General features: G+C 42.0%; 1 protein-coding gene across 3 annotated transcripts; it reads right to left on the reverse strand.

Moving 5' to 3' along the window:
• Positions 1–811: 811 nt before the first annotated feature.
• Positions 812–23,078, reverse strand: KCNS3 (potassium voltage-gated channel modifier subfamily S member 3). 3 transcript variants are annotated; one of them, XM_032104500.1, is made up of 2 exons: positions 22,800–23,078; positions 812–4,828 (listed from the first exon to the last, which is right to left on the reverse strand). In XM_032104500.1, exon 2 carries the CDS (start codon positions 4,777–4,779, stop codon positions 3,298–3,300), a length of 1,482 nt encoding a protein of 493 aa, XP_031960391.1. In that variant the 5' UTR covers positions 4,780–4,828; positions 22,800–23,078; the 3' UTR covers positions 812–3,297. The 3 variants fall into 3 exon arrangements, with proteins under 3 accessions (XP_031960391.1, XP_031960392.1, XP_031960393.1); XM_032104501.1 differs by lacking the exon at positions 22,800–23,078 and adding an exon at positions 22,245–22,267; XM_032104502.1 differs by lacking the exon at positions 22,800–23,078 and adding an exon at positions 19,085–19,256.
• Positions 23,079–24,367: the final 1,289 nt, after the last annotated feature.

Consider the following 24,367-nt stretch of genomic DNA (forward strand, 5'->3'; position numbering starts at 1 on the left):
CAATTCCTTTACACTGGACTTTTTCCTCTACTTAACCTCTTACTAACACATCCCAAAAATTGGTCCCAGGAAGGCAGGAGCTGTGGGCAGTGGGGTGATACCCCTGCCAATTGGAAGCCTCTCAAACAGGGAACTGCAATACAGTGCAGTGCTGCCTTCCCATTATACACTAGAGAAAACCATGCAAAGATGGATGCTCCTGTGGAAATACTGGATATCAAAAGGGAAGAGTTTGGCATCAATAAAAAGAAAGCAACAACATGCCACTAAATTTTTTTGTACAAAAACAAACAAATCTCTCCCATACAAAATGGGATGCATGCCTGAACAGTAATCTTCTCTGTGCTTTGGTGTCTGAAGCAGAGCAGCTGGATGGTGAAGCATTTTTAAAGCAAAAAACATGTGGTTCAGGAAAACAAAAACAATATCCAATATACCTTCTGTTGACATTGATATCACAAATCAACAATATGCCACTGTAGACCAAGGAAGAAGACAAATTCAAGAAATAATCCCCTAGAATGTGCAGTATCTCAATCTTTGCTCTTATCCGCTTCCTCCTGGCACTCAAGGCTTGTGACACTCTCTAGCACCAGTGCATGTCACAGCACTGCAGTTCTGCCTTGAGAGGAGTATCTTTTGGCAGGAAACACAGCTCACATCCTGCTCCCAGTTATGCCTGTGTGAAATCAAGGTGCTGGATTTATTCCAGCAAAGAGCTAAGGATACAAGAAAACCATTTTTAAGATACAACTGATTTGAAAAAGGCCAAGATCTCATCACAGAAATCAAAATAGAGTACACTGAATGATACATGGATATATACTTTACTTTCTGATGTGTTCCAAAACATATATCTCACTTTGCTGCAAGCTGTATCAATGCATTAAAAAAGTCAGAGGAACTTAAACAATGTAACAGCCTTAAGACTGATTCATGAGTTCGATCAAAAGCTTATCAATTTTATGACAAATTACCAGTCAGTAAAATTTAATCCACAAAGTTGTGTATTCTGTGATCCTTGAGTAATGCCTCATACACAAAATGAAATTTTTCAGTAGCGCTTTTTCAACTATTTAATACACTTCCTTGCAGGTTTTGTTGCATTATAATATTTTTCATTGCTTTTGATTTTCAGTGGCAATGTAATATATCTTTATATGGAGACCACCAAGAGGTTTTCTTTGGACAGAGAGTAACTTTTTTGCTGTTATTCTGCTGGTTCCTATTAGATTCATATGCACATACATATTTAATATTTTGTGTCATTGCATCTTTTTAATATTAATTGTTGAGTAAGAACAAATAACATTTGGGCTTACTTTCCCTTTTGGCATTCCTACACTAACCATGGGAAGAATTATCTTTAATTGTGAAGCATCACATACCCTTACAACAGTCAGCAAGTAACAAGTCAAATTTTGAGGTTTCTCCAAAGCTCAAAATATTTTCTTTAAGTCCCACATCACTATATTGATGCATAGCAGTCCTGAGGGACACATCTTTACAATGTATAGGTTGATCCTGTTCTTTTTGTTTCTCCATCTCAGAAAGAGGTTATAGCTCTGTGCCTCAGTAAATTTAAGTGCACCTCAGCTACTTACTTAATGTATTTTGCAGTAGAAAATCTGGCAGGCACATGAAAAATCAAGCTTCTGCAGTGGCTAAAATCAATTACCATCTTCTGGCATCTTACTCAGTTTTGAAGTCAGTTCCTACAGAGTTTGATCTTCTTGAACAGAAACTCAGTACAGGCTGCTGTATTTGACCCAATAATATTAAAAAAAATAAAATAGTCAAACCTCTCTTTAAGGAAAATATTGACATCACAGTGCCTTCAATTCTCTGTTGCCCAGCATCTAATTTAGTCACCAGACAAATGAAAGAATATGAGTGTTCAGAAACACTATGGACTATAAGGTCCACTTAACAATATAAGGTCCTTGAGCTTCCCCAGCACTGCTCTATGCTAAGCTCAAGGACTGGCTTTCCTTTTAAATAGCCCTAGAAGATTCTGTTTGAAACACAGCAGAGTTAGCTGGCTGCTTAAGAAATCCCTGGAGAGGAGGGGAACACAGAACTGCAGGACTCTGCCAAGCAGTGAGCACTGCTCCAGCCCATAGCACACACCAGGAAAGCTGCCACCACCAGCAGATGAGCTATAGAAAAATGAACTGTAATAGTTTCAATACAGGTGCCCACTTGCAGTGCCCACCCTACATCTCTGGTGGGCAACATATGGCAGAGAAGAGCTCGTCCTGACAACTCCACTGCTTGGCACTACAGCCCTGGACAGAGACCCAGAGCAGCTGAGGTGCTGCTCACACTGCTCCTACCACTGAGGCAGCAACTCCCAGCAAGGAGCAGCACTGGCAGTAGGGAGCAATAACTTCTGAAGATCACCACAGATGTTTGCTTTAGTGCCCACAAATCAAAGTCTCTGGGGAAGCCACCAGGGTGGCCTTAATCACAACAGGATCCCCTCCAGGCACCAGAATTGGTCAGGGTCACAATGGCAGGAGAGGTGGCTAAATGGTACAAGAAGCTCATATCCTGCCTACACCAGACACTTCATCCTGGGACTTATGATTTAAACCCTTTAGGACCTGACAGAGCTTGGCCATGGCTGGATCCTAGGAAAAATATAGGCACGATGGGAATCATTTTTTTTAACAAACTAAAAATGTATTGTGCTTTTGGAAAGAAATTATTAAATATTATGCTTCCATGGAGTAGAAACAATATGTACCAAGATATTCTCTGCCCCAGCTTAGGAAATGGGTTCCCAAATCTAAAATTACATAAATGTGTTAGTGAGCACAGTTTTACATGTACACAATTTCTTCTTTTATCTAATGTATTTGCAGGTAAAAACTTCACTAACTTGTGCAATAGTTCTTATATATTTGTAATATACCTCTACCTGAAGAGCAGCAAATTATAAAAGCAAATTCTGTGTAAGGTATCAGAATGCTTCAGGGGAAAAAACAAGAAACAAATCAAACAACAACACCCACAAAACAAACTTATCTCACAATTAAAACTGCTTTCCCAACTTTTTTCCCCAAAAATGCATAACATTAGTTGTTTAAAAACTAAACCACTATATGAGGCATATTTTAAAGCCTCATATAAACAATGAAGCTTTTATGGCATCCTCAGAGCAAAGAATGTCCAAATATGGCTGAGAGTTAAGTACCCTGAGAATCGACTGCTCTTAATGAATTCACTGAAGTTTGTAGGTCCACATTTACTGGGAATCAGAAGAGAAATAAAGAGAAGTGATCGTGATTCAACTCATTTTCCTGTACCATTCTCTAAAGATACTGTGTTATAAACATCCTCCATATCTTGGATACTGGAGGCATCTGTTGAATCTTGGTCGCTGACTACAATTCCTACTGAAGAAAGGCTAGAAATGAAGGAGTGCATCTTTTTTGCATAAATATCCCTAATGTTAAAATAGGGGAGGTCATTGCTTTTCTCCTTGCGATCATTGTTGCACTGGTCTCTATCAATGGCTTTTTGCTTTTGGTAGTACTTAGAAAACTTATTGAAAATAATGGTGATTGGAAGTGCTACCACCAGTATCCCACAGATAATGCAGAGGGTGCCAAGCAGCTTTCCAGCAAGTGTGACTGGGTAAGTGTCCCCATAACCAACAGTGGTCATGCTGATGGTTGCCCACCACCAGCAAACAGGGATGCTCTGCAGTTCTGACGAGTCATCATCCTTCTCCACTGAGTAGACAAGCACCGAAAAAATAGAAATCCCAACTGACAAAAACAAAAGCAGAAGTCCAACTTCTTGATAGCTGTGTCTCAACGTGGCGCCCAAAGACCGCAGCCCTACAGAGTGCCTGGCCAGTTTCAGGATGCGAAATATCCTCATTAACCGCAGGATCTGAACCACTTTCCCCATGTTCTCAATATCTTCACTTTCTTCTTCCTTCGTGTCCACAGCCAGTGTGGCATAAAATGGGATAATAGAGACAAAATCAATGATGTTCAGTGGTTTCTTCCAGAACTTCCTTTGACTTGGAGCGGTGAAGAGCCTGATCACTAGCTCAGCAGTAAACCAGATGATGCACGTAATCTCCACAGCTTCCAGCACAGGGTCTCCAATCTCCCTGTCATTGGCATCCAGCCTTTGAAATTCTGGCATGCTGTGAATGCACATGGCCACAATTGATGCCAGAACAACACTCAGGGATGACACGGCAATTAACTTGGCAGACAAGCAGTATGCAGGATTTTCCATTCTAACCCAGATCTTCTTTCTTATTTCACCAAAACACAGATTGTCAAACTTTTCTAGCTCTTTATCAAATATGGATGACTCTTCATTGGAGGAGTCTATACTGTCATTGCTCTTCTGCTCCCAGTCTTTATCAGGACCTTCCTCTTTCCGTTCTTGGTACCGATTGCTGCAGCAGGAATCAATAAACAGCTCATTTATCCCCCAGTACTCTATTTCCTGGCAGAAGGAAAAGACACAAAGTTCTTCCATAACGTGAAGTTTGCCCGTATAATAAAAATTCAGAACATATCGGAACAAGGAAGGATTCCTGTCAAAGTAATATTCCTTGTCTGCCACACTATAATCATCACAAAGTTCTAGAATGGCCTCTTCTGAATGGCATTTGAGAAGTTTTCCCAGTCTGGTATGGGGAAATCGGAGCAAGGTGCTTTGATCCACTGACTGCTTAAAGCCACCCACATTCAAATTTATAAGCTCTGCGTCTTTGCCAGGTCTGTGGAAAAATTCACCATAAACCATTTTGGACAGATGAGTTCCACTGCTGTTGCCCAATGAGATTACATTGAACCTGAAAAGAACATAAGATATTGTTAGAGCATTTAATTCAGTCTTGCTCTTGTGACACATTGTTTTCTCCATCTCCAGTTACTGTGAGATGCTGTAACAAAACAAACAAAAAAAGAAATTAAATTATGAATACCCTTATTCAGCATTTCACAGGTGTAGTTTTAAATCAGTTTGGTTTACAGCTTTAGCAAATTTGAAAGCAGTAGGTTCTGGTTTAGGTCTCCTTTTTACCAGGGTGAAGGAAGAATGCTGAATTCATCTACAAGTCGGTCTCTGTTCTACTATCACAATGATATTAATAGTCATGAAATCCATGTACTTCAATGATGCAAAAAATCTTAAATTTAAAGAGAACATGTCAATCAATCAAAATATTTAGGGCAAAACTTTTGAGCAGGTTTCTCTCAATCACAGTTTCAGAAGAGTTGTATTAATTTATATGATGTTGCAATTTACAATCCACTACTTCCAATGTTATTTGTTTGAATGTGAACAGCAATTACTTCTGTTGACATATCAATTTATTTACTTCTAGGGTAATCCACACAAGGGCATTCTGTGTTCTTGAAAACATATCAAAACTGCATTTGAAGCTTTCCAATTCCTGACTTCAGAATGCTGTAGTACATATTTGGGTATCTGCACTGCCTCAGGTATTTTTCAATCTGCCTTCCTACTCACCTGAAGCATCACAACCCTCTTACAACCTTGGTCAGTTCCAGAAGCAATTCCTATTCTGCCACAGCATAGCTACAACCACTGAAGCAATGCTGAGAAGTTGGTGCTGAAGTGTCATTTCTGGAAACAGAAGCTTTCAGAGATGGAACTTCCACAGTAATTTTTCCTCAACAAATAACTGTGGACACCTTCAGATGGACAGAAGGATGTTTAAATGTTTCCGTATTTTACTATAAATTCAGCTGAAACTGAATTCAAAAGGGAGTTATAGTTACTAGTAAGTTAACCTTTACAGAACTGCCTTCTTGCTTTCCTTCCAAGGAGTTGTTGTCAAGCCAAAACTTGCCATCAGATTATATCTAACTTCAGATCATGAGGAGAGTAAATTTTTTTGATCTCTGACATTTAAACGTTAATTGATGTAAACTAAGATAATTTATTTCAATTCAATATGGAAATCAATTCATTTTAAATTTGATAAGATAGTATCAAAATTCTCCTGTCCTAAGAGATGACATCATATGGTGTCATGGTCAGCATGTAGGGCTGGGGGAAGAAGAGAGAAAGGAGTGGGACACTCAGAGTGATGGTGTTTGTCTCCCCAAGCCACCATTAAATGTGATGGAACCCTGCTCTCCTGGGGATGGCTGAACACCTGCCTGCCCATGGGAAGGGGTGAATGAATTCCTTGTTTTCTTTGCTTGTATGTGTGGCTTTTGCTTTACCTATTTTATCTCAACCCACAAGTTTTCTCATTTTACCCCTCTGGTTCTCTGCCCCATCCCACTGCAGGGGAGTGAGCGTGGGGTTGAGCTGCTGGCTGAGATTAAACCACGACAATATTGAAAGGATTTTGCACCTTAAGATTTAGTTTGAAGGCAGGTATTTACTAGCTAACAGAATGGTTGTAAGACACAGTTGATCCAGACATTTCCCAAGGCTTCAGTTTTTAGAAATCATTAAGACATAAAATAAGAGCACTGATCTCTCCTCACAGAAGAAGGGCAGCAAGATTCATCTAAAAAACATTACCACACTTCACTCATGATCTAGAGCCAAGCTCTGTTTTATACCACTATAAATAAAAAAAATCATAAATCTGGATTGGGGTGACTGGAAGTCAAAAAACCTCTAGCTATTGATTCATTTTAGTCAATAAAATCTCCACTTCTAGCAATTCATTAACATGAGAACACTGGCAGTGTTAGTGAGCACTATAAAAACCAGGCAAGATCTCAGACCACAGAGTCATAGAACAACAGAATGGTTAGGGTCAGAGGGGACCTGAAAGATCTTTTCATTCCAACCTTCCCTGACGTGGCCAGGGACACCCTCCACAAGACCAGGTGGCTCAGAGGCCCATCCAACCCAGCCTTGAAGCCTTGAACTCTCTCAGGGATGAGACATCCACAGCTTCTCTGGGAAACCTCTGCCAGTGCCTCACCACCTTCACAGTAAAGAATTTCTTCCTAATATCCAACCTATATCTACCCTTACTCAGCTTAAAGCCATTACCCCTTGTCCAATCTGGGGGCTCTTTTCACCATGACAAGTAATGCCAAATACAAAGCAAGTTTTACCCAGAAAGAACTAAAGCAAGACCTTAGTGCTCAGCAAATTCTTAGTACACTAGACTGACTTACTGTTGAGACAGCAATATAAAACCATATTGATTATGCAGATGATATTCATAATGGTGCCTCCATGAAATTGTTTTGTATAATAAATTCAGTGAGCAATAATTTACTCCTTTATTTTGAGGGTACTGTATTTGTGCAAAATACAGAGAGAAAGTGGATCTTGCTTAGAAAGACCATGATCTGGAACCTGCTTAATGTATTACTACTATTAAGAGATTTTTAGGTTACAGAAAGAACGTACAAGAAAGATTCACGGTAACTATGTCAAGAGGAGCTTCATCATCTGAAGTATGTCTTGTTTGACTTGCAGAGACCTTGATTCCTGAGCCATGGACCAGGACATTGTTGTGCCAAGTACCATCAGAACAATTTGTGTCATTTTAACAAGTGATTCAAGCCACAGGGCAATGAGTACTGATGACAACTTCTGTCTCAGCACAGCATGCTCTCCGCTCAAGGAAACCCTTTACTCACTCAGGAAACGTTTTTCCTCAAGGGTAAAACTCTGCTCAGCTAGAAATTATGTTTTCCTGGAGTGCCAAGGCCTGTGTCATGAACATCCTAAGAACACAAAGCTACCACAAACTTTGAAAATCTCAACTTGAAGTGCAACATTAACCTCTTTGATCTTCTGCAGATATAGATAACATAAATTGGTAACCATTCCAAATCACACAATTCTTGCCCTGGAGAGAGTATAGGAGAGCAAATAAACACATACCAGATGTTTGTTACTTGTTTGCTTTAATTGTTTTAGTTGTTTCAGTGAGCTACTGGGTAAGAACTCATATAGAATAGAAAATGAAACAAGACACAGAAGAAAAATGCTTACTGGAAGAATGAACATTATTTTCCAAGATAAAAAAACCCAACAAATAGAAGTTCCAAATGTTAAGCTTCAGGGCTAAATAAAAGCTAGTAATAAGGAAAGCTGTGTGAAAAGGATACAAACATTAGAATAAAAAAACAAAATGACAGGATCTAACTCTTCCCAGTCTAATTTGGAGATGGGCTCTAGCCAGTGCTTCTGCAGTCACACATTGTTGGTGAGGCCACAGGCCCATTGTCTGTCTAGGAAGGGAAGTTGAAAATTTCTGGGCTTTTAGCACGCTGTGAAATCCCTAAAGCTCTCAAAGGGGGAGTCAGGGAGACAGCTTGCATATACAGTTCCTTTGAGACAGCTATGCCACAGATGTACAGCATACCCCAAAGTGCTGTGGTTTCCAACCTCTTGTGGAACAAACGACTAAGAGATTTTTAGTGACCATGTAGATTGCCCTACTACACATTTATTTGTCAGCAAAGTTTCTCTTTCTCAGTTATGTTTTGCCCAGTATCTACACAAAGTGCCCATTCTCTGTGAGGTCCTACACCACAAGCTTCAGAACATCTTTTTTCATGTGTTGTATCTTTGAGCATGGTACCACCTTGGCTACAGGTAACTCCAGACGGGGGCAGTTTCATTTTTATTAGCATTAATCTGTGATTATCCAGGCACAATAGAAAGAAAGTTGACCTGGTTCACAGCTGTTGTGCTCTGCTGCTAAAAATACTCAAACCACATGCCTATAGATTTTCTATGAGTTTCCTTCATGGTTATGGTGTCTTAGCCTCACCTCCTGCTTCCTGCACAGCTGCACTCCATGAACCTCTCAAGACTAAGTTCACATTTTAGCATGGTTTCCTCTAAATTGAAGGAATGTAAATAAAAGGGCCTAGTCCTGCTCACAGTGAAGTCACAAGGGATATAACACTGACATGAACCTGAAAGGGCACGCAAATCTCGGTAAGTCTACAAAGTATTTCCAGAGCTCAAAATCATTTTTTCCCAAGGAATCTGATGATCTTGGTAGATTTCCATTTCAGGGCTCCCAATTCAGACAATTCAGTAATGAGCAAATTCCGTCTAAAGAATCTTACTTTGGCACTCAGCCATGCCCAGGAACCATATTTTGTCTCCTAATGATGCAGACAAACACCTGGGCTCTAACTTCTGTTAATTTCCCGACAGTTAAGAGCTTCTACAAATCATCCAAGCTACACACGTGCAGCTTTTGACACCTAAGTACTTCTAAAATGCTGTGGATAACAAACCCTAACAACCTTCAGCTCAGGATCAACACTTCACTGATTTTTTAAGTGTTTGAATTTCTCCACTCATTATAGGGCAAATACTTGTCTGATGCACGACCTAGAAGTACTGTCTACACTTTCTGACTCACTGAGCAGAGAAAAACATTTAAATGCATATATAATTTACTTGATCAATCACAATTAGCGATTTGGACTGAAATTCAGTTAGGATGACTTAAGCTGTTGTCTGTCAGCTGGGCAGTAATAAATGCTTTGGCAAACACAATTAAGCCAGGAAAAATGTAAGGTAATATTACTTGGCACGGCCTCTTTCACTGTGATATAAGCTGCAACATACAACTCTCCTTTGTAATACTTGACATAGCAAAGTTAATCGTTAAGTCATTCACAGACTATGGAGGCAGAAGTTAACTTTAAAAAGTCATCTAACACAAATAGCAAGACCATCTGAAGAAACCACTCTGTGGTTATGGATATTCTGTGAGGCAAAGAGGATAAATTCATCAGCTAAATTATTTTCTCAGCTGTAATTTATTTTTTTGTATTCCATTGGCAGTACTATCTTTTGTGCAGCATATTGCATTAAAATGCCATGAAAATAATAGAATTATGCAACTACATTTCTTTTTAAATGGATTCAGTACAACCTCCCAGAAGACCAAAGGTAAATAAAGTTTGAGTTGAAATATCCAGGCCAAATTTTGTTCTGATGTTACTCCCATGTAAGCTTTTTGGCTATGTTCCCTCCAGTACAATTCTACTGGCCCCAGGCTGTTTTAGAAACTGAACTTGTGCCAAATGTTTGTGCAGCTTTGCAATACAATGAAGATCAGAAAGAGATGCTCATCATTTGGAAACAACAATAGCTGTTAGAAGCATTGCTGACATTCAAATGTAAAATTATCTAAATATTTGCACCTGTGGAAAAATGATCTTCAAATACAGGGGGTTAAAAAAACCCCCAAAACACCTCCTCCAAAAGAATGATAAGGAATAAATGAAGTTTATTACAGTTTGCTACAACTGAGAGTAAAAGAACACAAGCAAGAATAGAAGAACAAGCACCTGCAGGCCGTGGTTCACACCACTTATCTGAGGCACAGGTTTTTGGGGGCGAATCACCAGAGATGGGGTCCATCTCTGCCCTGACTAGATAAGCAGCCTGTAGGAGTAGTACCATAAGGTGTGTAACTTCCATGAGACTAATACAAGCTAAAATGAATCCTCCCAAAGTGAAATTCTGCTACTTCCACTGTGAGGATGCTGGTGAGGACTGAGTACATGCCAAGGGTTGGGTATGAGAAAGGGGCAAGGGAAAACACACCAGCTGTAGCTTCCACATGACAGAAGCTTCCTTGGGAATGCAGTTTGTGATCTGAATTGCTTTCTCATATACATAAAGAACAAGTAGCAACATCTAATACCACCCAGTTATCAGAATGTCACCTTGTAAAATGATTAAAGTGAAAAAAAAGAAAAAAAAAAAGTTATTCTCTCTCTGACTTGAAAAGCTCGTGGAGATAACACACATTACGAGAGTTAACAAGGCTTGCAGCTTGCAATGTTCCCAAAGGCTCTGCAATTTATATTCTGTTCATATAAATTAAAAGATCATTATCCACAATTAAGTGGAAGTGACAGATTAAAATGTGCTTGCTTGAAAACCTCCCCATAAATCCCCACCATCTAAGCACAGTTAGAATGCTGCAGTTACAATACCTGTTCTACAGACAGCTCAGACAGCTGACCACATTAAGCACTTCCCTGAGTTGTACAGTCCCAATGGCTGAAGTTCACAGAAATATTTGAGAAGATACCAAAGACGTTGTTACAAGCAGGCCAGCATTGCTGTGGTTTGATGGTAAAAGAAATTGTTTCTCTCCAGGTTATTTTGGCAATAATCTTGTTTGACAGGTCATCTTAATGGCACCCATCAAGAGTAAAGCTTCAAATCATGAAGTACTATCTGAAGTGGACATTGTAACTTATAGGTCTAGGTACCTCTGCAGAGAGGGCAATTTCAATGGATCACTTCCATAAAGTAATATTTTGTACCCCATTTTCCACTGAGTTCCCCATTGTTTCCATTCAAGTACTTCTCCAGTGATCACAACAAACATAAAATCCTATCATCACAATTACTGGGGTAATTTGTGGTACCACTAGTTGTCAAAAACATCCTATACATGATGCCAACATCAGACGCTTCCATATAGATAAAAGTGATGCAGAATAAAAATATACTAATATACTTATTAAAAATAATTCTGCATTCTCCCTTCACTGATTAGTCTAGCATCTAAGATCCTTGGTGAAACTGTAATTCACTTACAGAGGTAGTTTGGTTTTGAAAGGTTACCTACCTAAGCAAGTAAAATGATGCAGATATCCAGACACAGAGAGCAGTGTCCCTGAAGTCACACAGCAGATCAGCTGCCTACAAACAAGCCCACATCCCTCTCACACCATTACCCACTTCACAGTCTCCTCAATAGCTATCCACACCACTCCAGGTACTGCTACCCTGAGACATATGGGCTCAGAGCCAGCAGTCAAATATATTCTGACAGACCAGTCCTTTAGCAGCTAATTAAAAAAAAAGACAAAACCCCCACATATTTATCTAGCATAGAAAATTTAAATACTATTCCTGTATTTACAGTGCAGTTTCAATGTCCATGGTTGTATCAAGGGGCTATGATGGCAGAGGTGAGAAACTGCCCCATCTATCCCACCACAAATCCTCCAGGCCTAACATAGAGGGATGAACAATTTCTCTAATACACAGGGCCATGAACCGTTGAAGACTTTCCTAAGTTTCTAAGGAGAGTGTTAATGGTTCACAAGCCTCTGCACAGTGGCAAATTATCCCCACACTGAGCCATAACTCTTCCATTTTTAGGAAAATAATGCAGACCCTGGTGGAATTCAGAATATTCTTATCTCTTGTGGAAGGGGTACACAGTGTTAAAATTAAGATTTAACTCACTGCAAAGAAGACTGATCTGATACTTAAAGTTTTCCATTCATTTGTCCATCCTCCATTTCCTAATTGGAGTCTGATGAATTGTCCTCCAATTCCTAGTATAGATGGCAGAACTGTTGATCACTTCTGTTCCGAGATCATCTCTTCCCACTTCTTATCCCTGTTTTTTGTTTTCAATTTTTTCATTTTTGGAAGCAAGGTAATATTTTTAAAGGACACAAAGTCCAATCACAACAGTCAGTTTTGCTGGGTGAAAAAGTTGCTCTGAACAATGTAAAATCTATGCACCCCATGAAGTAGGATTTTTGCTCCTTAAACTGGGAAGAGACATATGAACATAAACACCAGGATTATGTTGTAACACATTATAGCAGAAAAAACTGTTAGGAGATCTGAAATCAGTCCTACCTGTGCTATCAACCACACCTTCACTAGCAGCAGCCACAGGAGCAGAAGAGCTAAAAGGGCAATTCAGCTGCAGAGCACAGGGCTAAGCCACTCACCTGGCTACACATAACTTTTGAATCCATTACAGCTTTATTCTGCAAAGTCTTGGCTTCAGGATAAACTGCTTGAAAAAAAAAAAAAAAACCTCTGCCTACAATACTGTCCTGGGTGTTACCTCAGCCTATTGGTTGTAGTTTTTTATTCATTTATAAATAAGATGCTTACGTTAGTAATATACTATTGAATACAGAAAATAGGTTTAGAGTGGACCTTGAAGAGTAATATAATTCAATTCCTCCACCACCTCAAGGCAGGATCAGCTACTTCTAGGCAATTTTTGGCAGAGATTTATTTAATGTCCCATGATAAAGCCTATCCAGAGAGGTTGTGGAATCTGGTCCAGTGCTTGAATGCCCTTGTTCTCTCAAAATTATTTTCCTAACATCTACTTAAGCATGCTGCAGTTCAGGCCCTTGAATGTGTACACTTAGAGCAGATTTGGAATGGGATGGAGTCACTGAGGACGGACAGCAGAAACAGGCTATTTACAAATTCTCCACAACATTTCAGTTCCTTCCTTTGCTATATATTTAATTTTACTTGGCAGTCTGAGTAGATAAAGTTACATTGTATTTATTATTTTATGTTTTGGAAAAATTCTATTAATTTCAGAGATAAACAAAGGTTTTCTTTACCACAGTGAAGTTCTCCAAGATATTCAGAGTCTCTCAGGCAACAAGAGCACAAGCAATTGTTATTGTGGATATTTTGAGCGAAACCTTTAACTGCAAACCTGTAAAAATATTTGTGTTTGCAGCATGTTAATCTCACTAAAGGAATCTGTGTTGTTCAATATAAATCCTCTTGACCCAAGACAACTCTGAAGCAGAGCTCCAAACCTCACTTACATCCAAGTTCTGCAGTCGGCCGTGGTCCAACATTCACTTTCAAAGCATCCGAGTAACTTTTACAATGTGCTAGTATGCATGACATGAGACCACAGGCTAAGGAAGGATATGTGGAGGCAGCTGGAGAAAATATCTGCAAGAGATGTAGGGTTCAGAGCCACGGTGCAAACCTTACCCACACGGAGGCCTCCAGAAACCTCCATTTCTTGGAGCACTCAGATTTTGGTACATGCTCACTGCTCCTACACTGGACCCTGTTTAGTTACACCAGTCAAACTCTTGACTTTCCAGGTAGCATCACAAACTAATTTGTGGTGAAAAGATCCTTTGGAGGTCCCTTTGTCCTACCCAGTGTTCAAAGCTGGTTCAGTTAAAGAAGTCTGTTAGGGCAAATTGATTTTTTTAACATCTCCAAAATTTCCCAAACTCTCTGGTAAAATGGTCCAGTCAGCCCCTCTTACAGTGAAAATATTTCTCCTAAAGCCTAGTTAGACACTCTTTTGTTCCAGTTTGGGTTCAGTGACTCCTTCTGTGGACCTGCTGGCTATAGGCTTGCTAATAAAGTCCAGGATGCAGCTGGCCTTCACTGCGAGGGCACAGTGCTCACTTGTGTTCTACATGCTGCCTATCACAATGCCCATATCCTTCTCTACAGAGCTGCTCTCCATTCAATCAGCCCCCACACTGTTGCATGGGGTTGCTTCATCCCAGATGGAGTTTCTGCAGGATGCTGACAGCCCTTAAAACAGCATCCCATCAGTGTATCAGAGTATTATTAGACATTTCAGTCCTTAAAAAACAAAGGTATTTTCCCTGATGATTTCAACTTGGTTGTCCCCACAAAGCACTCAGCAGAAAGGACATTTGCCAGAAAATGTGTGAAGTGAGTACATGACAGGTTAAGATATAGAATTGCATCACTGCACCACTGTTCAATTGAATATTCATAGAAGAAGCTGAGGCATTGTCTTTGCACACAAAAAGGAAGAGCCAGCAAATAAGTTTTTTCACAAAACAAGCATCAGTCCTAACCAGTGCAATTCATTTCAGCACCTGTCAGTATAATTACCCACTGTTTTTCCAGGAAGTGTTGAGTAGACACTATCACCTGGATTTACACATGCAAACAATACCACACATTGGCACAATTTGTAAGGTACTGGAGGTGCTATGTGTGTGGGCTGGATTCTGGCTAATTCATGTGTTTGCACAGCCCATAACAACACAGCCATTTAATCAACTCAGTGTCAGACCTTATAAAATTACTCTGGTGCAATTTTCGCTATTGTCTTCCAACGACAGAAAGTTTGGAACAGATACAAAGCCCAAACAGATTAGAAGAAATTTCAGGTCAGAATCCAGCCCTTTGTCCCCTTCCTTCTCCCACCTTATTTTTACAAATATATTTTTCCAATGTTTAAAATCACCCACACAAATATCCAGAGAGGAAAAATGAAGGAGTGTGGCTGCATAAATCCAATCCCACAAAATTAGCAGATGTTTTGCGAAAGACTTTAACAGGAGAAGGGTTTTCTTAGATTTTTACCTGGGCTAAACTTCTGCTAGATAGATTAATAAACTCCCACAATGAGCCCCAGGGATTTTGAAGGCAACACATACCAAGAGGTCCAAAGGAAGATCTGAGATCCTGACTACATGTCTTCCAAGAATTAGAGTTAATTAAGCATATGCAGTGCACTGGAAGAAACTAAGAGCAATACATATTTGGATGTAGTTGGTAGTTTCCCTTTATAAGCTGCTGCTTGAAGCAAAGGACCACTGAACATCACTGTAGGCAAAAACTTGTTTGGTCTTAAGGGTAGTGCTAATCTACAACTCTCTACAGAAGAAAAAGAAGATAATTGAAATGATGTTTTTTTCTTTCTGTCTTCTTTTGGATGAAGTACTTCAGTATGTGCTCAGTAAAACTCTGGAGAGGAAAATGACAACTTTGGCCTCTCATTTCATTTGTGAGGCAGTTTTCCCACAGTCCCCAGACGTTGTATCTGAATACATAAACCCTTGATATCATCTGAAATAAGTAATATTTATCACGAAGAGAAACATGTCTGATTGCCTAAGACCCAAGTCTCAGAGCCAGGAACTTTTAGAGGTGCCAGATGAGACTTGGTCCAAATTTTTCAGAGACTTGGTCCAAAGTTTTCAGATAGAGTTGAATACACACAATCAAAAGGAGTCTTTTCAAGTCATGTTGGACTTCTTACAAGCTAATGAATAAAATTGTGCTTGAGTATTGCCTCAAACTGGGGCTTTTGCTCAGCTCCAAAGTGATAGCTTAAGAAGACTGAAACACATCCCCTCCCTCTAGCAGTTGCAGAAGGCCTCAGAAAAGGCTGCCTTCATAGTCAGGAAATGGATGAAGCAGCCAGGAACAAGCACTTTGCCTAGCAGCAAGTGCCTGCAGATTAAGCTTTTCTCATTTTCAGGATTCACAGGTTTCAATATGAATCCACAATAACTCTTATTTGAGCACCAAACATACTATGAGCTAATTTGTCCTCTCTTTTGTTCTTTTCTGTCATTATAAAAAATTGATCAAAGTGGGAAAAACTTCTTTCTGCCTGGCCGAACGTAGAGCAAACTGTAAAACAAAATCATGACTCCCTGAAAAGGACAGCTTACAATGAGAACATAAACAACATTACTGTTTCCAGACTAATAGAACTAAGCTAAAATATCACCAAGAACTCATTCTATCCTCCTTGTCCAGCTCAAGCTTTTAGCAATTTCATGGGTGAGTTAAAAGAGCAGTATTGATCCATGCTGGCTGTCCTTTTCAGAGCAAACATCGCACTGGACAGGAAGACACACAGATCTTCTTAGCTTAAGAAGAATATACAAGGCAGCATCATGTTCAGCAGCTTATTCAAGGGAAAAGGTGTCTGCCCCTAAAATGTCATGTTGAAACCATCATTCACTGCTTGTCACTAGCTACAGCTAAGCCGTGGAGGACTAATTTACATTTGTGCTGCAGTAATGAGTGAGCTGTTTTCAAAATGAAAACCTAACTTATGGCTCTATTTGCTCTTCTCTCAACTGGCAATAAATGGAGTTCATAAAATTTCAAAGCAGCTTTGGAATTGTAATCTAATTAAATCAGCAGTAACTGATTGAACTGAAGAATTATATATATATATATATGATAGAACAAAGCCTTCAATAAAAAGGAGACTTCCTTGGGACATACCCAGTCTTCCACCAGTCTTGGTTTTAACCATATTGATTGACAGCAATTGTCCACAAAATTAATATTGTAGATTTATAATTGCATCTCACAAACTATAAGGTTTATATTCTTCTCTCACTGAAATAAGGAGTGAGAAACCCCTTGCTCTCAGTAACACACCCCACTGTGGTACCAAGGTTTTAGAGCCGAAGCCTTCACAGCAGTTTACACTGCTGGAAGCAGCAACAGCTCTTGTCTGCTGAAGGAGAGGAGGTAGAAGAGAAGCAAGGAGCACAGCAGAGCAATCAGAAGTGCTTCCAATTTTTATGAAACTGTCCAGGCTGTGTCTTAACTCCTCTATGCAAATCTATGCAAATCGAAGCGATCATAGATTTTTCCTGAGTTGGTTATCTGCCTCCCACAGATAACCTGCCTGTACTTACATGAACATCAGCAATCAATTTGTTAGGCTCGAAGAATAAAAAACAGAAATATGAGACTCCTCCTATATGGGGCAGAAAACTGCCAATACTAAGTTTTACAAGATTGACATACGAGATAGTTTTTGTCCATAAATCTCATAGCACTTTATTAAGCGCTGTGAGGCCGATGCCTTGAGCACCATGCTTTGGAAGCCAAACCTGAGACTTGAGATGTGACCTTTTCAATGTCATGTAGCAGGTCAAAGTGCTCTACTTCAACATTCCCAAGTTCATGAAGTCTCTATCTTTGCTTTTAGTGACAACCAAAAGAGAAAGCAAGCAATCCTCTGCACAGGTTGGGCTCTGAGCCTCTCATTAGAGTAGCTCTGGGCTAGAATGAATAAACACATGGAAGAATTAAACTATTTTTAATATATCAGTTGGCATCTAAACTGGTTGTCCAAGTTGATGAACAAAGGACAAAAATGTAAAAAAAGAAGAAAAAGGGGGAAGAAAATTCTGGCTCAGCTCATAAATAACCTATCCTCCTCTCCTTAAACAAGCCACACTCCATTTTGTCCATGTGGACTTTGCTGGTTTTTACTGGCAGCCTGATAAGAGCAAAAAATTTCAAAAAGAAGGAAAAAAGAGAAGTTAATTTCTTAGCCTTTACCCTAATATAGTCCTGTTCAGAGCACACACAGCTCCAGCTGCACAGGTGCATCTCCAGAGCACTCACACAGTACAACACCTCACAAGGCAAGAAGGGACAACATCTCTTGCTGCTGCTGGCAGAGGGGAGGATGGTGCCAGGCTGTCTATCTGCACGTGGATTGAGTCTGGATTCACAATCCAGCAGCTCTCGCTGCCCAAGATCAACTTTTAAGACATAAACCTACCTGGAGGAGATGGCAACAGACACTGAGCAAGCTGAGGTCCAACTGATGTCTGCAGCCAGGGCACATGGCTGCTCTGAACAAAAGGGAGTCAGAAGGGCTGAGCCACAGTGGCCTCCCCTGGAGCCCCCTCCCAGAAATTCCTCAGCAGGTATGAGAGCTGGTAAACCAAGACATCTCACCTCAGTCCCCACTCAGCTGTCAGGGATGGGAAGGAAGAATGGATAAGACATCTTAGTGTGAAGGGCAGGAAGATGAGCTGGAGAGTTTATGAATAAAAAGATGGAGAACAGAAATTTGTGCTATGATCAAGGACATTGGGAATACCCATCAGACAGACATCAGTGATGGAAACAATTTAGAGAGAGCAAAATTAGTGAACCCTTCAATGAAACTTTGTATCAACATTACCAGCACACAGAGACCACGATGTTTACTCCAGACTTACCTGAGCAGTGCATGTAAACCAAGGTCTCAGGCTTTACCTGTAACACAGCAAATGGCCCCAAATCCACAGCAAACTAAGCAAAACAAGAATAGTGAACACAATGGGACCTTCTAATATAAATGATAAAGTTCATCTTCCCAGAAGACAGATGTATCTTGAAAATTACTGTGGAATGAGCTCCCTCAGAAACTAAGGACCAACATGATCAACACCATCTCCCTCTGCAAGAAAGACAAACATTTTAGAACTCATCTATCCTAAAACAGAATGAAAAACAAAAGTAAACCATTACAAGCAACTGTCACATACAACTCCCTTACAAGAAAAATGAGCCACAAATGACAGATGACAGCCGTTTAACACAGTGCTGTTAGGACTTCAGGCACATTATGAATGAGACAAGATGAGCAGAACACATTCACATAAAATGGAAAGTACAGTATTAAGGAAAGAAGAATCAGTAAAATATGTGAAAATGGAAAGCATCAGAAGGAAATGAGGTATGTAAAAGAAAAAACGGTAAAGAATGGAGAAACATAGTGAGGTAGTACCTTGAAGCAGATGATCCCCTGGCATTAACTGGTGCAGAACCATTGTCTGGAACAGGTCAAGGACAGTTTCTGTCATCTGAGGATTTGGTCCTCCACACAGAACCAGGCAATGGCACTGACAGGATCCTGCCTGGTTTTCTTGGGGTGCTTTCCCCTCAGAAAGTAAAGAGGCAACACAGGAAGAAAATAAGATGATGCCATAAATTAAAAGGCAAGGCTTAACAGAAATAAAAAAATAGATGAAAAGCAAGAAATAAAAACAAAGGGATGGGGCAAAGGCAAGATACAAAGAAAATATCCACAGATTAGTGGAATATATTTTATTTATTCATGAGCTCTGTTTTATTATGTGTCGTTGGCAGATGTCCTACAACTGAAAGTTTGCAAGGCAGAGAATGATGCGAGTTTAGAGACCTGAGCCTTGTTTCTAGTCATTAGCCTTGGGCAGATTTTTAATATATGTGCCTCCATAGGAAGTAAACAAGTTCCTTAAATCAAGAGCCTTGGGACAGGAGACAGGCTGCAAACAAATGGGCTTAGACAGGGACTCCAGGAGATGAGACAGAAAGCATGATCTCAACCTGTTTTCAAGTAACCAAGGTGAAGGTCAGGCTGCCCAACAGGACACAGTCTCCTTCTACCTCTGACCCTGATTCACACCATACCCTGTCCTTCATACGCCCTCCTTGTTAAGCAGCACTTATTTCACCTGAGAGCATGTGGGCTCAGCTTGCCCAGCTGGCAGGGACGGGGATGCCAACAGCAGGCAGCCACGGCAGCAGTCTCTGCAGTGATCCCAGCACCGAGGCAGGACTGGGGGCTCAGTCAGAACAAAAAGCACACCTCTGGCAGATGCACCGGTGCTGAGTGGGGAAAGCCCGGCTGCCTCCACTCTCCACGCAGGTTTAAGGTGCCTCTGCAGCTCAGCTCAGTCACTGCTGAACCTTGTTTTGCATTGAGGCTGAATGGTCTTGGCACTGAGTGTTAGTAGTTGATTTTATCCTGCCTATGGCTGTAATTGCACAACTAAGGTGATACTGGTGGCTAAATACTGATTTATCATCTTTTCAGGTTTAAGGTGGTTTTATTCTTCTTGCCCTGGGAAAGTTGCTAAGTCCTAGAGCGGGTGAGCAAAGAACTGCTTCTCCTTCAGGAGCTCTCTGTTTCTACAAAGGACATTTTAGTAAAACATCTGACCTCACCTGTCCCAGGAATAATGCTAGGGGTCACACTGGAGTTTCCATCAGCTCAGCTGAAAGCTGTTCATTGATTTTCTTTTGCCCACACTCACAAATAGGAAGTTGAAGGGCTGCTACAGTTTCTGTGGGTTGCCTTAGTGCTGAGACAGGTAACAAGACAGACATTTATAGATAAGGAAGAAGGTCTCTAAAAAAAGAGCTTTAATGTCCTCTGCTATGAATATATATGGATTTACTCTTTTTTAATTGCAAGACCCACTTAAACAAATCTGTCCAGACTGTATAAAGCAGATCTAACGGACAAGTAAAGAACTTTGATTTAAAAAATCTGATATTATTTCTGGACCTTCCCCATATTTTAATTCCTGAAATTGAAAAAAAAAAAATCTAATGATACTGCGCCTCTTTTTTAAAAAGAACTGTTTTGAAACCTACAGCTAAGAAGCACCCTTGTAAAAGCTAGGTATGATTACTGTCAGTTAAAGTTCTTTTATCATCATTTAGCTACCTACCTGTATTCAAATAATTTACACAATTTCAGGACATAAAATCAGTTTTGTCTATCCACAGTGCTATCTCAACAGAAATTTAGATACAGAAACTAAAAAATGCCTTCCTTATAAGCCAATTGTCTTTTATTCCCCCAAATGATTACTGATTTCAACACTGCTGCAATGGGCAACTTCCCCCCAGCAGCAGATATTGAATACACCTTGCAAAGCTGAAAAGCCACCTCTACTTCGTGGCTTAGGATATCAACTCAGATCAAATCCTCCCAAAACTGTAGGTGATTTAACCCTAACCGATTAGAGGAGAGAAGGATTTTGGGAAATGCTGCAGTTGTGACTGAGGAAAACAAGAATGAGTGGTCCAGGACATTTCTCTGAAAATGAGATCTGCCCAAGGTGTCCCAAGTCAGACACCCAGAACTTGACTCACACATCCCCTCTGAAGCTCCTGGCTCCTGTAAAAAAGGTATTCTTGCTCCCTCTGTCCCCTTAGGACGTTAGCCTGAGTGCCTTATGCCATCTATTGGCCTAGACCAGCGACAGGAGCTCGGAGGAGAACTTTAATTCTGGGAAAGTGACTGTGTCAACAGGAATCTGTCCATAGATCTGTAAATTCCGCTAATGGAATCAATACACTGCCGCTGCTCAGATCTTGAGGTCTACCTTGCCCAGCAGACACGCTGAGTTCAGCTCCCAGAACAACCAGCAGCTGTGTTTTGCATTAGGCAAATGAAAAATAGTACTGACACAGAGCCATCTCGCAGGCAAGAAAATCCAGAAAATAAGCAAAGAGAATGTTCACTGTCCTACAGATGTACATTAAAAAATCATTTCTAGAAAGAGAAAGCTCCTTCAAAATCCACTTAGTTCTAAAATCTGGTTAACTATTCCCAGCGTAGTTAAGTCTACTTTAAATTGAACACGCCGAGTGAAGAAACTTCTCCCACATAACCTTAGCGACAGAGGCTACTGTTGCCATTACGGTAGCCACTGCTACTTAAATCTAGTTTACTTTTTAATCTAAACGAGTTTCTAAAAGACAAGGCAGAGCTCTGCAATGCGAAAGGACTCAGAGGCATCGCTATTGATCCGCTCCCGCATAGGCCATTACAAAGCAGCCGCGGAGAGCTCGGCAGGACGCGGTCCCTCCGAGGGCCAGAGCGGTGCTCGCGTCCCCGCTCCGGAGCCTCCTCCCTTCGGGGAGCGGAGGGCGGCTGCACGTCCCGAGCCGGACGGGTCACGGCAAGAGTTCGGCGGAGCAGCGAAGCCCGCCGAGGCTCCCCCTGTCCTAGGCGGCATCCCCTGCCCCCCCTCTTCTTCTTCCTCCTCCTCCTCCCCCGACTGTTTGCCCCGCAAAACGCATGGAGAAGACACCGCACCCCCGGCACCGCGCCGGACTCCGCGCTGCCCCCGCCGAGCCGCGCAGCCGCGGGCCGGGGCAGCGCTGCCTACCTGAGCCGCGGCCGCCGCCGGCCGCCCCGCCGCGCTCCGCCCGGCTCCGCGGGGCCGCCCGAGGTGGGAGGGGAACGCAGGCGGCGCAGGCGGGCTCAGGCGAGTCCCCTCCCCGGCCCCGGGCATCCCCCGGCCCCGCGCCCCGCTCCCGTCCCGGCGCGGAGCGGGACGGGCGCTGCCTCCGCCCCTGGGGTCCCGCAGCGCCCTCGGGGTCCCGCTCCGCTCCCCGTGGTTCCGCACCGTGCCTGAGCGGTGCCGCCTTACCTCCGGGGGGCACCGCGCCGGTCATGCCCGGGCGGTCAGCGTTCCCCACAAGTCCCGCTCTACGCCCCGGGGATGCTGCTCCGTGGCTGCAGGGGATCCCACCCGCAAGGTTCCCCTTCTCTCCCCGAGGGTTCCCGCACTTTGCCTGTCGGACCCGCACAGCACCCGCGGGGTCTCCCCGCGCCCGGGCAAGTCCCGCTCAGCTCCCTCGGGGAGTCCCGCAACCCCCGATCCCGTGCCCGGAGCACGCGTGGGGACCTGGCTGCGCCGCTCCCTTGCGTAGGCACCTACCAGGCACCTCTAGGTAGTCCCCGCTCTCCTGGGGCTCGGGGAAGGCGCGGGAGGGGGGCAGCCCGTCCCGAGGGGCGATGCTGCCGGGGCGGAGCGGGCTGGCGAGGCCGCCTCCCAGCCAGGGCTGCGGCAGCGCGGAGGAGCGAGCGCTGCCCCTGCCGCCCTGGCCGCACTCTGGGCTGCGGGGCTCCCACCGTCCTGCTTTTGTGCGGCGCCGGGGCCGGCACTGCGCGGAGTTGCCAGCCCGAAGGGATTGATCTGCCATTGATTCCCAGCGCCGCTCTGCTGAAGCGGCACATACGCAGCTTGATTTCCGGGCGGTACAGCCTGAGATGCGGAGCGTACCCCACACGCTGCAGAGGGAAGTAACTTGTTTTCCGTGTTATGCCCCAGAGTAGTTGTCTGGCTGTATCAGGGCTGAGTTCTGCCCGAGTTAAAGGCAGAGGGCAATGGGAAGCCAGGCCAGCTCCCAGTGTAACTCCAAAGCACAGCTGCGACAGCCTTCCGCAATTAAACATTTCGTCTGTTTCAGTGATGTCCTTTTGAAAACTGCCGACACCGAACGTGGAGGTTTATTCCTTCACTACAAATTTTGACACAATGTATTTTCTGCACTTTTGCCAAACTTCTCAAAACTTTTCACTAAGAAGAAGTACTCTAAAACATCATCATCATGACCATAAGCACAATTAGGGAAAAAAAAAAATCTGTTTCGTAACTATTTCTTCCAATTTTTTCCTAATCAATTTTACCTTGAAAAAAAGTCTTACACAAATACTGCATAAAATTCTCCTCTGTTTTGGGGGCAGATTTATTTGTGGTGGGTATTTTTAGAATTCATTACATATTTTAAGAAGAAGAATTCAACGAATTCAACGTTTTTGAGGCAACACAAATCCTTACTATGCTGTTGTGTTTTTGGTAATAATTGTTTAGTCTTATAAGAGTTGTCAGTTGTGAAGACTGAGGACAGAGAGGATCCTAAGAGAATACATTTCTCTCTGATTTTGTTTACTGTCATCCCCTTAAGATAATATTGCTGGGCAGAAAGGATTATTTTTATTACGTGCTATGAGGTATAATAGCATTAATTAATATTTATCACATTTCTCTTTCTTTAATCACAGAAGTTTTAATCACTGCAGAATATGTCTTTTCCAGGTATTACATCAACCCTTCAATGCTGTGCACAGCAATATGCATTTATACTACACGTCTTTTTCAAAAACCATAATTAACCAGGAGTACAGAACAACGTTTAGTTACAGAAAGTTTGTGACAAAGCCATGCACTGAGTGCAAAGTGAGTTCGTCAGAACTGCTCAAATACAAGAATGTGAACAGAATACTTCCTGAAGACAAATGAGGTCATCTTAATGGGTCATTTGGAGATTTCAGCATAAAATTTGAAAGATCCTGCAGAAATATTGTTACTGACTTTTGGAAATTACACTGCAGCACAGCAGCCCATCAGATGGTTACACAACCTCAGCCATCACAGGCAAGAAAGTGAGCTGCTGAAAATTGCCCAGGAAGGTGAGCTGCAGCTGCCTGGGCAGCAAGGACACA

Source organism: Corvus moneduloides, chromosome 3 (genome assembly GCF_009650955.1).
Source record: "Corvus moneduloides isolate bCorMon1 chromosome 3, bCorMon1.pri, whole genome shotgun sequence".
Taxonomy (NCBI): Eukaryota; Metazoa; Chordata; class Aves; order Passeriformes; family Corvidae; genus Corvus; species Corvus moneduloides.